Below are 13614 nucleotides of genomic sequence, written 5' to 3' on the forward strand. Positions count from 1 at the left end.
AGCTAAAAATAATGCAATCAGATAAAATATAGAATAAAATGTGGTCATATTATATGTAGCTTAACATTTATTTGCTGAAGCCTCAATTTCCCCAGAAGTATGTAGCAAGTGGGAAATCATAAAATCAGCTGCATTTTGTTCCTGCTACAAGGAACTGAACAAAGCATACTTGAAACCAATGTTATCTGGAATGAGTGCTAACTTATATAACTGAAAATCAATGCTGTTCAAAGCCATTTGAATGTTGGCACAAGCCACTCTGGGACTTGTTCCAAATGGTGATAAAGTGCTGTAGCATCCAAAAGTCTTTCAGCCACAGTTTCAAAAAGAAAAGGCTGCATCTCCAAAAAGGCTTGATAAAGTACACTGTGCCAAGGTCAAAACTGAATTTGCCACAACTGCCGAAATGGTAGAAACACATCCCCCAAAACACTGCTGGGAACATTCTATATAAAACCAAGAAAGTATGCAAATACTGAAGTTTGGTATTATTATTGAACTGACTCAGTGAATGAACAAAGAATCAATATGACAATATTTATCTATTTATGAAAGAGTGCAAGCTTTGGAGATGATTTACCCCTTACACAGTTCATTCTATAAGATACAACTCTGCATGCCATTTGTGGAGGGCATAATGCAGACACTCTGCATGCAACCAAGAGGAGAAAAGAATATGCAAGGCAGCCTTCTTCCTCCTCCCTATACTTGCTCCTAAATGGCAGCAACAGCAAAGGCATATGACAACGAGGAGCAGGGAGGTGGGAAAAGGCCCATCCAAGGCACCCTCTGTCCTAAACCTCGGCCAATTGACCTAGCAATCAGTTTCTTGCTCTCAAGGAAGCTATGCACTGCTGACATGTGGCACTTGCTCCTTCTCTTTATTGGCAAGGTGCATGGGGTCTAAAAGCCAATGGTAGAAGCCAAGGAAATGTGCTACGCCATTGCCTGGCATGTTGTTGCCACTGTATCCTTCCACCTGCACATAGAAACATAGGATTGGATTCTTAGCCTTCTGTTATGCTCAAAGCAATATTTAGACCAATACAAATACAACCTAATTGTTTTTGTCTCAATAGCTATTAAAAGACCTGTCTCAACCGGTCCAACATCAGCTTAATATTTGTGTGCATAGTTCTATGTACAATTTTTGTCATCTCTCCTCAAAAAGGATATTGTAGAGTCGGAAAAGGTTCAGAAAAGGGCAATGAAAATGATCGACTGGTTGGAGTAACTCCCCAGTGAGGAAAGGATGCAACATTTGGAGCTTTTTAGTTTAGAGAAAAGGTGAGTGAGAGGAGACATGATAAAGGTGTATAAAATTAGGCATAGCATAGAGAAAGTGGATGGAGCAAAGCTTTTCTCCCCTCTCATAACACTAGAACTCATGGACATTCAATGAAGCTGAATGTTGAAAGATTCAGGACAGAGAAAAGAAAGCACTTCTTCACACAGTGCCTAGTTAAACTATGGAGCTCACTCCCACAGAAAGAAGTGATGGTCACCAACTTGGACAGCTTGAAAAGAGGATTAGATATACTCATGAAGGGTAAGGCTATCAATGGTACTAGCCATAATGCCTATGTTTATCTCCACTGTTGAGTCAGGATGGCCCTGAATGCCAGTTGCTGCGAATCACAAGTGGGGCAAGTGCTGCTGCACTCAGGTCCTGCTTCCGGAAGGCGTCTGATTGGCCACTGTGAGACCAGGATGCTGGACTAGCTGGGCTACTGGCTTGATCCAGCAGGCTCTTCTATGCTCTTATATTTTGTATTTTATTTTATTGTTGTTAAAATATTTGTACATTTGTTTTTTATAAAACTTCTCAAAGAGAATTTTAAATGCTTGATTTTTGTAACATAATAAATAATCATCATAATAAAAATATTCCTCCACCAATAAGAATAAAAAGGATGACTCCTACGCCATGAAAAGGTGAACACCAGGCCAGAATCATATCACATTATGATTAAATTAAGATCCAAAAGCTTTATTAAGTTAATAGCATGTATAAAATTGGCTAAAGGAGGAAAATTCCAATGTCATATTGGAAAGGCTGTAGCTCAGTGGAAGAGCATCTGCCGTGCATGCAGACAATCCCAGGTTTAACCCCTGCCATTTCCAGGTAAGGCTGGGAACGTTCCTGCTTGAAACCCTGAAGAGCTGCTGCAAGTCAGTGTAAATGATATCAAGCTAGATGGACCAATGGTCTGACTCAGTATAAGGAAGGTTCCTATGTCCCTCTGTTTTCCAAAAGTGAAAAAAGAGGCACTGGAGCACAGGGCAGGCACTCATATTTGCTCGAGAGATTTTGCTGGAGGAAACACAATGCGATTACTCAGTTGCCTCAGGCTCACTGCTTTTCTGTATTATAAAATCAGCCCCAGGAGTCCTTGCTTGATTCTGACATGATGCTGACGTGCAGAACACCCTTTGGGAAACACCCCAGGTGCTTGTCTATTACCTTTCTGAAAGAAGCTGGAGTTTTGCTACAATAATATTGTGCCAAGGAGAAAAGGTCCTCTATATCGTCTGCTTCCAAACTGGCAGGGGATTTTTCTAGAAATTCTGAAACATACAACACAGGGAAATTAAAAGTTTTTGACATCTAAAAAAACACACATTGTAAATGGTCTTTACTTAGAAGCAAAATTTATTGTCTTCATTTTAAAAACAGAAGAATTACTATGCCAACATATCTGCAGCTGACCCTCTTTCAGGCACTCGAACAATTTTGGGTCAAATAGCTCAAATATTTTCGATTGCATTATTTATGTGGCAGTTCAGCTTCACCCCAAATAGCATGTGTCACAGGTGTGGGAAGAGATTCCCAAGCCTTATGGTAATAATAGAGGGCATCCCAGCTGCCTGAGCAAGCAGGGCAATGTTCCCTACTCTAAGCTGGCACTAGTGGCAACATGAGGGAATATATCCTATTCACCATGGCATTAGGCCAGTGCCTCCTTGTTCTGGGGTAGCTCCTCCAGGCTCACACACACAGCTGTCAGCCCAGCAGCTTCACCATTCCTTCCTCAGTAATGGCGGGGCATCCATTACCAGGGCAGAGTAAGGGAGAGGAGAAAGAGAAAGAGGGGTAACAGAGAAACATACATCAGGTGGGAGGCAGACTGTCTTAGACGGATTAGCTATGTGATGGATCATGCATGTGTGAATAAATGAAGTGGAATTTACCAGCCAACGTACTGGTTGTAGGTTTCTTATACCCTGTACAGTATATAACAGCTGTTTACTGCACCATCCGTCCAATTTCATTAGTTATGTAATAGGGAGGACAAAGAGTCTTGTTGCAAAATCTCTCAACTTCAGAAAAAACACTGAACGTGATTCGAGGGGGCATACATTTAAGCGTCACATCCGAGAAAACAAATACTCTCCAGAGTTATTTTTAAGACAACAATGTATAGTTAGGGTGCAGACTTTGGTTACAACACTACAAAAGGAACAGCTGCCAAAGTTGCATTGTATCCATTGTAAGAATTCACTTCCATTTGTCTACCAAAGTCAGAAACCACAGCACATCATCTGAACTTCATTAGGAGCCCACCCCTTACTAACCCACATACTTCCTTTCTTAACATCCAGTCCTCAAATTTTGTGGGTATGCACTTCAGCCACTTAGTCTGAAGAGGCTCCACTTGCCTGTTGTCTTCATAAATAGTTGTTTTTGATTCTTTTAAACTCACCATTGTGCAGATGCACACAGAAATATTTCATATTCTCCAGATACGTGCAACTGTGCAAGAAGCCACCATTTACATAAAAAAAGGAACCAAGTCAAAGATAGGTTCATCTGAGAACAACTGTACCAGGCAGAATATATAAAGCCAGCAGAGGGTGCTCAAAAATGGACTAGCTTGGCCTGTATAATATGCCACACTGCAGTCACAGTTAAGGGTCAATTTGTCCTTCTTCCAAATGGTGTAACTTAAAACACAAAGAATTTCTGGTGGTCCCTATGCCTATACTCACAGGTTTTCACTATGGATATTGCTGACTAAGGGAAATTTCACTTAGCAATAATCTGTGACAAGCTAGTGTTGTCCACAAGTTCTTAATCTTAGGCAAGTCTACAACAGGGCCACTGTTAATATACATACAGTATTCTGAAAGCTAAATGCAAAAACTCTACCCGAGAAATTCAATTGAGCTCACAAACAGGACAGAAACAAAAATGTGAGCATAACACAAAACCAAATGACCTTGAATGAAAATTTTGAATATGGAATAATGAAGGGCTCTTCCAAGTGCACAGTGTATATACAAATGAAGTGAAAAGGCTGCAAAGAAACTGAAGGCAAAACCCTCACAGAATACCGAAAGTGAAAAGACAGATCACATGAGGTTAAGCCCCAAAATAAACAATCTGAGGGAATGCAGAAGGAATAAGATCAAGACCAAACAAGGGACTTGTAAGAGACAAAAATGAGAGGGCCTATGTAGATGCAATGCTAAACTATATGTTAGCATTATGTGTCTTGAGCCTTCAGCTTGGACACTCTCCCTTCTCTTCCTCTAGTTGGCTGTAAGAAGGAGATAAGAAGCATCCACTTCTAAACAAACCAGAATTCCCTATTATTATACAGCCCTGAGAGTGGCTGCATACTATAGCCAGCATGGATTTTTCACATTCTGCAATGTCACATTGAAAATACCCTCCCCATGCCATTGTGATGCTTCCCATAAACTCATTCCAAAATAAAACCTTACAAAACTTATAGTCCTGAACTCAGAAACACTTGCGTAACGACCCTCTAAATTTTCATGGCAATACACAAAACAGTCAGAGAGAATCACGAGTTCAAAGTCTAAAAAGAGAGAAAAAATCAGACCCTTGGACTTTTTTCTGTCAGTAATCTCATAATTTGTTGAAATTAATTAAAAATCAGCCATGTTCACAGAGTACCTGTAATCCTATTACTGACCTTGCCCCATACTCTGATCTTCATCTTCTGCAGTTTAAAAGTTTAAAAAATGCCTGGTTGATTTTTAATTAATTTAAGAAATTTTGGCTGGAAGTAAATGATAAGTGCGGGCATGCTCAGTAAGAACCAACTGTCAGTGTTCTAAAAGCCAGACTCACAGCTGGTTGGCTAATCAGGAGGCCACACCCATGCCAGGCATTTATTTCACTTTAGACAGTCATGGCCCTCAAAGAATCCTGGGAAGTGTAGCTTGTGAAGGGTGTTGAGAGGAGACTCCTATTCCCCTGACAGAGCTGGAGTGGCCAGAGTTGTTGAACAGTCAGCCAATTTAATTGAAGCTCTGTGAGGGGAACAGGGCATCTCCTAGCAACTCTCAGCACCTTCACTAACTCCACTTCCCAGGATTCTTTGGGGGAAGCCATGACTGTCTAAAGTGGAATAAAGGTCTGGTGTGGATGTGGCCAGGAACAGCTTTGGTTTAAATTTGGGTGGGAAACAACATGTGCCTGCTGTAGAATAAAAAGGTAGAGGATATGCTGAAAAACAGTGATGCTGTTCGCAATGTTTTCCTTATGGAAAGGAAGGGGGCTTCCCCTCTGGCCCAGTGCCACCCACCCAATCTCCTCTCCTCCCCCTTCCCCCCTGCCTCTTCCCAAGGTCAGTTTCACTTATCCTAACCATGACTGCACAGGAGTAAATCTCAGTGAACTCAAAAAGCATGCAAATGGTCAAACCTGCCCTGCCCTGCCCTCCTTCCTATCCCCTTCCTCTTGCCCCTCCTTCCCCTTCCCCTTCCAATCCCCTCCTTCCCCCCTCCTCCTCCTCCCTCTCTCCTCTCCCCTCCCGCATGGTCAGTTTCCCCTATGTTAAGTATGGCTGCACGGGAGTAAATCCCATTGAACTCAATAAACACGCAAATGATCAAACCTGCCTTCCCCTCCTCCTCCCTCCCATCACTTTCCCTTTACCCCTTCCCTCCTCCTTCCTTTGCTTCTCTTTCCCCATCCCCATTCCCTTTCTTCCCCTCCCTTCCCCCGCCCACCTGGTGAGTTTTACCTATCTTAAGCATGATTGGACAGGAGTAAATTCCATCAAACTCAATAAGTATGCAAATGATCAGACCTGCCTTCCCCCTCCTTCTCCTCTCCTCTCCCTTCCTCCTTCCTTCCCTGCCCACTCCAGCCCTCCCCCCCTTCCTTCTCCCCCCCCCCATGGTCAGTTTTAACTATCCAAAGCATGACTGCACAGGAGTAAATCCCACCGAACTCAATAAGCGTGCAAATGATCAAATCTGCCCTCCTCCTGCTGCCTGCTCCCATCCCCTCTCCCCATCCCTACTACTCCCCTACCCCTGTGCTTCCTCCTCCTCCTCCACTCCCCATCCCCTGTGGTCAGTTTAACTTATCCTAACCATGATTGCACAGGAACTCAATAAGCATGCAAATGATCAATCCATTCTCAGCAAACTTGCGCCGCATCCCATTTCTTACCTCCTGGATTAAAAAGCAGAGAAATTCACTAATAGGCAAAAAACCTTGCAGTTTAAGAACGTAACTATAGCCAACAAATATTTCTATCCAACTTTAAAAAGCAGAGAAATTGGGCAGCTATAGTGAATGCACCAGGGTAACAGAAGACCTGACCTCCTCTCTGAGATATTGTACTGCTTTAGAAATTTGTCAAAATGCAAACACCATTTGGGTTGGTCTTTCACAGTCCAACCCACTTCCTGTGTAGCTTGGAAGAATTTGGTAACATGTGCCTCTGAGCATATTTTACACTGCAAGGTTTTTTGCCTATTAGTGAATATTTAAACTCAAGGAACTCCAGTTATGTGGTTAATTGAAACAAGCCAGGATCAAACTGTGGCATGTGATCCTGGCTTGTTCACGAATAAAGCAGCTTAAACAGTTTGCCCAACCTGGTACCCTTCAGATATTTTGGACTACAACTCCCATCATCCCTGACCATTGGCCAGGTGGGCTGGGGCTGACAGGAGCTGTAGGCCAAAACATTTGGAGGCCACCAGTTTAGAGGAAGGCTGTTTAAACTTACCAGAGCTCCCCTGAATTTGGCCATAATGGGGAACTCTGGTTAGTTGTTTCTCAAAATGGTGGCAAACGAGAAGAGGGGAGGGGGGAGCATGTACACTCAAAGTTTGTGCAGGCTTGTACACATAATGCCAAACCATAGTTGAGCTTTGTATCTGAATCAGCCGCAAAAGAGCTAAGTAAAGCTTTTTAATTTCAATAGGAGAGAGCTAAGTGCCTGCTTAACTCTTTGAATGGGATTTCCAAGCACTTAACTTTAGCTATATAGTGTCTAAGGATTTTCTCAACAGCTGCAGCAACATTACAATGGCAGGACTTACTCACAACATCTTCTTTGCTATCCGACTGTGGTGCTAGGATGAATTCTCTGGAAAGAGGCAAACACAGAGATATGGAGTAAACACACCAAGTAGAGGCAAGAATAAGCGGCCAACTGACTTGTTGCCATGTATTAACCATATACTCACTTTGCATTAACAAGGATGATAAGCATTAGGAAATAAATGAAGAATGGATCTGCTAGCTGTAGGTATCCATCCCATATTGCCTGAGTGACTTCAAGCGAGCAATAGCTTGAAAATAGGCATCCAAGCTGGAAAGTGAAAGAATGAAAGGAATGTTAAGCATGTTTGTAGTAATATAATTATGTTAATAAACTACTGGGATAATTAATACTCCAATCCAAAACATGTACTTGGAAGTAAGTCCCTATGATTTAAATGGAATCTTCTCACAAAAGGAAAGACCCATCTGCACTATACATTTAAAGCAGTATCATACCACTTTAAACTGTCACAGCTTTCCCCAAAGAATCCAGAGAACTGTACTTTGCTAAGGGTGCTGAGAGTTGCTAGGCAACCCCTATTTCCCTCACAGAGCTACAGTTCCCAGAATTCCCTGGTAAGAGGGTTTGATTGTTAAACCACTCTGCAAATTGTAGCTCTTAGACTTCAGTCTGTTGCTTTGCTAGCACAGCACTTCAAACCATAGTTTAACGTGAATGAGTTGCATGCTAATGCACACTGCTGAAAAGTCCTCATCTTGTTCTTCTGCTACTCCTGGCTTTACCAGGAGCAACAAACAACAATCCCTGACTTGTCATGTCATTCAAACACAGGATCTGGATGACACATCAGCTTCTGGTCTGTTGCTCTCAGCATGGCCAGTACCAGGGGAGGATCAAAGCAGGGACTTTTGAGCAGAATGCTACTGCATGTTTGCAATAAACCATATTTAAACATTAACTATAGCTTAATGTGATGCGTGAACCAGACCTATGTGTTACACGGTATTAACTCTAATATAAGAGACAAGGTTTTGATAAGTGCATTTAAATGATTCAACTGCTATGACCACTGCAGCCTAATACCAGTCAATGGGGAATAGGGGAACACTTAGAAGGTAACCATTACTTACTTGTATTTAAGGCAGAAAAATGTCAAGGAAGTAGACATTTAATTCTATGAGGGACATTTAAAGCATGTGTTAACATCCAATCTTACAGATGTTTCATAATGATATTCTATCACTTACTGAAATCAACGGAAGTACTCTTCTATGCGAATCTTTGTTATACGGAGATATTTACACCTACATAGTCAAATCAATGAGGGGCAGCATTTGTCAGACATATACATTACACTGATAGAGCCAGAGATTTCCACAAGGAAGCGTTTATTGGAACAAACAATTCCTTCTTGAAAATAAGAAAACTTTCTTGTATCAGGAAGCATTTGCCATCTTGCTTTGGCTAGAAACATTTGGGTTTTATTTAAAAAAATGCTGCAACACTATAGCCATCTACCTGGGAGTAAGTCCCACCGAACTGAAGGAGGCTTACTTCTAAGTAGACATGTATAGGATAGTCCCCCTCCCCATATAGCTTGTATATATGAAATATTTTTTCAGTTGAATGAAAGGTCAAAAGAAAGACAAAGCAACAACACAAAGAGTTATATAGTAGAGCATGTCTAAAGTATAGACAGTGTAGCTTCTAGTAACCATCAAGGTTTCCTTCCTAGGAATCCTGGGAATTACAGTTCTATCAGCAGACTAGAGGAACCACAATTTGTATGCCTCGTTAGGAGTAACAATTACATTTCGGTACCACATATGTATAAACAGTCACTTTTCTGCTAAAAAAAGACATTCTATGAGCATGGGATTTATTTTTAGAGGTGCATTTGTATCCCATTAACTAAACAGACATTAGAATCTAATAATGCCTAACAGCAAATTTAATTCACAAAAATCCCCTCAAAGTTGATGTATTTGTTTAAGCTTTGCTATTCAGCAATTGATACTTTGTGAAATTACTACAGAAGTATACTTTTCATTATGTTTCCCTACTTTCACTTTATTACCCAGTTGAGTGCATACGAGTCTGGTGTCATCTTTTTGGTGTCGAGAAAGGAGCAGAGTTCTGGCTCATGATATTGGAGGAGCAGCCGGAAGAGATGAAATGGTCTCCCTTTCAGGAAACAGTCCCTACAAAGAAGAGGAATCAGAGAGGTGTCATGAAAACAGAGACACAATAATTATTACTGCATGGAACTTTAAAAAAAGACCCTAAACAAATAGGGCATAAAAATTGCTCTTGTACATATTTGTGATAGCGAAAGATCAGGGTGATTTTGTAATTTCATTCTACACGTTCATGACAACAGAAAGCACCTTTTATCAAGTAACAAAAGAAAATTATTCCATTCTTAAAAAAACAAAACAGCTAGCAAAGTCTCTGTCCTAGAAAAAAATGTGGTTGCGTGTGCAGAGGGGGGAGGCATACTTTATTTGGTGTAAAGGGCACATGAAGATTTTTTTTTTTTACCTGGGGATGTACTTATTCATGATAGCATAGAAGCAGTTGTATAAGTCACTTCGTGGAAGTCGAAGATGCACCAATGGCTTGAGTAGATATGTCCAACTAAGGCCAGAATGGTATTTAACATTACGAGATTTACAGTAAAAAGTAATCACAGATTCAATATCCAAAAGTAATACTGACTTCTCCTCCTCTGGTACTGACAGCTGATCTGAAAACAGACAAATATCAAAACTGTGTTGGAAATGTGTTATTTATCTGTTGATTTGGTGATACGTATCATACTGGGAACACTCTCAGAAACACTCTCTCTCTCTCCTCTCTCTCTCTCTCTGTGTGTGTGTGTGTGTGTGTGTGTGTGAGTGTGTGAGTGAGAGAGAGAGTGAGAGAGAGACAGACACAGAGAGAGACCACTGTGTATGCAACTGCTATAGTGCTGTACCAACACAACATAGCAACCAAGATCCAGTAAGTCCCCTGAGTGTACCACATACACATGCTGACACATACACACTCTGCTAATTTTTCCTTCTAACTGTTCTTCTCACACTGCATCCAATAATGTTCCATATTGCTCTGCAACATTAAGGAGCAGTTTTTCATGGGTGTGGATGGAAAACGGGCTGAAACGTCTCAGTGAACCCAATGAAACTCATACACAGCTAAGTTCTAGCCCATTATTATAGAAGCTGCACAACAGCTCTTCCTGAAGATAGAGACAGTGTTGCACTGTGTCTCATGCATGTGGACTCAGCTGCTCACTTGATAGCCAATATAACTCACCCTCCATGAGCAGTCAACTGGCAAATTACACAGCCATTCTAATTCTGAAACATAACATACACTTTCAAAGTTAACTTGCTCTGTTTCATGTTTCACATTCATGCCTCGAAGTTCTTTCAGAAGGAGTTGTTAGACTGTGAGGCGACTGACCACAGAACTCCTTCATTCACCTTTTTAGGAAAGGAGACTACTCTATGAGCTACCAACAAGCAAAAATATATTCACCTGAGTGAGAATGGATCATATTCATTCATTCACATTAAAAAAAAAATACTCTTGGGATAGTAATACAATCACTAAAAACAAGTTAAACAATCAAACACAGTAATAGCCAGAAGAATAAAGCAGTAGATACAGAACAACAACAGCAGGCAAAACAAAACAAATTCAGCTAATATTTAAAAAGGCCAAGGAAAGCAAAGGCATATTTGCCTAGAATACCAGAAGTATGTAAGAATATTCCACAGCCAAGAAGGTCCTCTTAGTAGTTGCCACTCACCTAAAATCAGGGGCACCAGAAGAAGTGCCTCTGACTAAGGCAGGAACAAGTAGGAAAAGATAGTCCTTCAGATACCAAGGCCCAAACTACTACAGAGGTGGAGAAACTCTGGCCTGTGGGTCCCAATTTGGCCTAGCAGGCCGTTCCTGGCAAACCATATCCATCTGCCCCACACCTGATGACATATGTACGAACATGGCTTGAAGGAGCAATCAAAAGCTTTAAGTGAGCTCCAGATTAATCCTTTGCTTGAGCAAGATGTGTTCCCACTGCCTATCAACAGATCCTGATTAGCGGATGGAGGTGGGATGGAGCCTTGCTCCAGGATCAGGAAGGGGTTTGATCTGAAACCGCTACTAAAATGGAAAGAAAAAATCTGAGTTTTAGCAGGGGCTTCAATGGTAATCATTTCTTGATCTCAGAGCAAACCTCTTGAAGGCATTATTTATTTATTTGTTCCATTTTTAAACCGCCCATAGCGAATAGCTCTCTGGGCGGTGTACAAAAAGATTAAAATACAAATATCATAATAAAAACAGCCGAACAATAATAAACACAAACAGAAACCACAGAAATATAAAAGTAAACACATTAAAATGCCTGGGAGCATAGCCAGGTCTTAACCTGGCGCCGAAAAGATAGCAGCGTAGGCGCCAGGCGTATTTCTTCGGGGAGGCTATTCCACAATTCAGGGGCCACTACAGAAAAGGCCCTAGATCGTGTAACTGTCCTCCGGGCTTCCTGACATGTTGGTACCCAGAGGAGGGCCTTAGCTGCTGAGCGAAGTGACCGGGTAGGTTCATAGTGGGAGAGGCGTTCCACAAGATATTGCGGTCCCACGCCATGTAAGGCTTTATAGGTCATGACCAGCACCTTGAATCTGGCTCGGAAACAGATGGGTAGCCAGTGCAAATGGGCCAGAACAGGTGTTATATGTGCTGACCGGCTGGTCCTTGTCAGCAGTCTGGCTGCTGCATTTTGCACTAGCTGAAGTTTCCGAACTGTCTTCAGGGGCAGCCCAACGTAGAGCGCATTACAGTAATCCAACCTAGAAGTTACCAGAGCATGAACAACTGAGGCGAGGTCATCCCTGTCAAGATAGGGGCGTGCATTCTGGGAGTGCACCTTCAAAGAGGCTCATCACCTGACAAATCTGGTAGGGCAGATACAGATCTGGTCGGAAGGGTGGGGGAGATTCTCCACCCCAGTATAGTGCTTTATTTGTTATTTCATCGATTTTTTATTTTACCGAAATTTATATGGCACTTATTCAAACTAAAGACCTCTAAGGGCTTTACAAAAGACAATCTTTTCATTAAATATTTATTAAAAAGACCAATAAAAGCAACCGTTAAAAACAAGTTACATTAAAATTAAATATAAAAGTAGTAATTTAAAAAGAATTATACTTACTAAAACACTTATTAAAATGGTGTGCTTAAATGACATGTCTGGGTAAGCATGCTGGACCAAAAAAGCGTTTTGCACGCACCAAGAACAACACAGGAAAGGCGCCTGCCTAATATTAGGGGATGCCTGAAGGACATGTCGACAAAGATGTTCGTGTGCTTACCATAAAATGGTACCTTCACTACCAAAATATTTGAAATAGACTTGACTCAGATAATTCTGAGTTGTATTCAACAGCTCTTAGTGTAGCTGTAAGTCTGGAAGATAATTGTTGTGGAGAACAAAGTTTACAGAAGAGTTTAAGCCTAGCAATTGAATGTTACTTCAGACTTACCGACTAGTTCTTGACAATCTTCGTGAATCAGTGTCTGTTCAGGCAGATCCAAACAACCATCCCAGGATGCCAAACTGTCTCCTTTACCTACAACATTCAGTGCAATCTAAAAACAAATATGGGGGGGGGACCTTCAGTGTACCCAAAATACGATTCTTAAACCTGATTTTTTAATACAATCAAAGAAAAACATTTCAAATACAAATGCTGGAAGCTGTGAAAATTAGCTCTTTATAACGATACAACTTTCAGCATTCCTGAACAGTAAGCTTCCTTAACATTTGCACTTAATAGAAATTAACCGTTTTTGATCAGACAGGGGCCATTTGTTAATGTGCAACAAAGAACAAACATTACTATGGGAGCCTACATGGCAAAATGTTCATATTCCAGTTACTCTAGTACAGTTCTGCTCTACAATGTGATTATGATCAAGAGGCTCTGTTACTATTTCATTTACCATGTATGGGCCAATATGAAATAGAAATAAATATAGATTAGAAATGCACAGGGTACAAAGCCGAGCCAGTGAAGAGTGGGGCCAGAGAGAGAGGTTTGGAGGGTTTCCTTTGGCTCTTTGGCTGATGTTCCCCATCCGTTACATGCAGATACGTGTAACAATACCTGGAGTCCCGGTTTAAAAAATAAAAAGCCATTTCAGGACAAGGGTGACTGGGACCAGAGAGAAAATGGACGAATGAAGTGTTTGACCCATTCCCAACCTGCCGTTTCCCTGCTCCAGATACATTTCCTCAGCTGCTTTCCCCCCTGTG

The 13614-nt window shown here is 41.4% G+C and overlaps 1 protein-coding gene across 2 annotated transcripts in view; it reads right to left on the reverse strand.

Moving 5' to 3' along the window:
- TBC1D23 (TBC1 domain family member 23) overlaps positions 1-13614 on the reverse strand; it is a 63897-nt gene that overhangs the window by 31950 nt on the left and 18333 nt on the right. For both annotated transcript variants that reach the window (XM_061628229.1, XM_061628227.1), the window contains exons 3-8: positions 12842-12947; positions 9822-10026; positions 9358-9481; positions 7462-7586; positions 7315-7361; positions 2465-2568 (exon numbers count right to left, since the gene is read on the reverse strand). In XM_061628229.1, coding sequence (XP_061484213.1) covers positions 2465-2568; positions 7315-7361; positions 7462-7586; positions 9358-9481; positions 9822-10026; positions 12842-12947 — 711 coding nt within the window. The remainder of the gene's footprint in view (positions 1-2464; positions 2569-7314; positions 7362-7461; positions 7587-9357; positions 9482-9821; positions 10027-12841; positions 12948-13614) is intronic.

This window comes from Rhineura floridana, chromosome 5 (assembly GCF_030035675.1).
Source record: "Rhineura floridana isolate rRhiFlo1 chromosome 5, rRhiFlo1.hap2, whole genome shotgun sequence".
Lineage (NCBI taxonomy): Eukaryota > Metazoa > Chordata > Lepidosauria > Squamata > Rhineuridae > Rhineura > Rhineura floridana.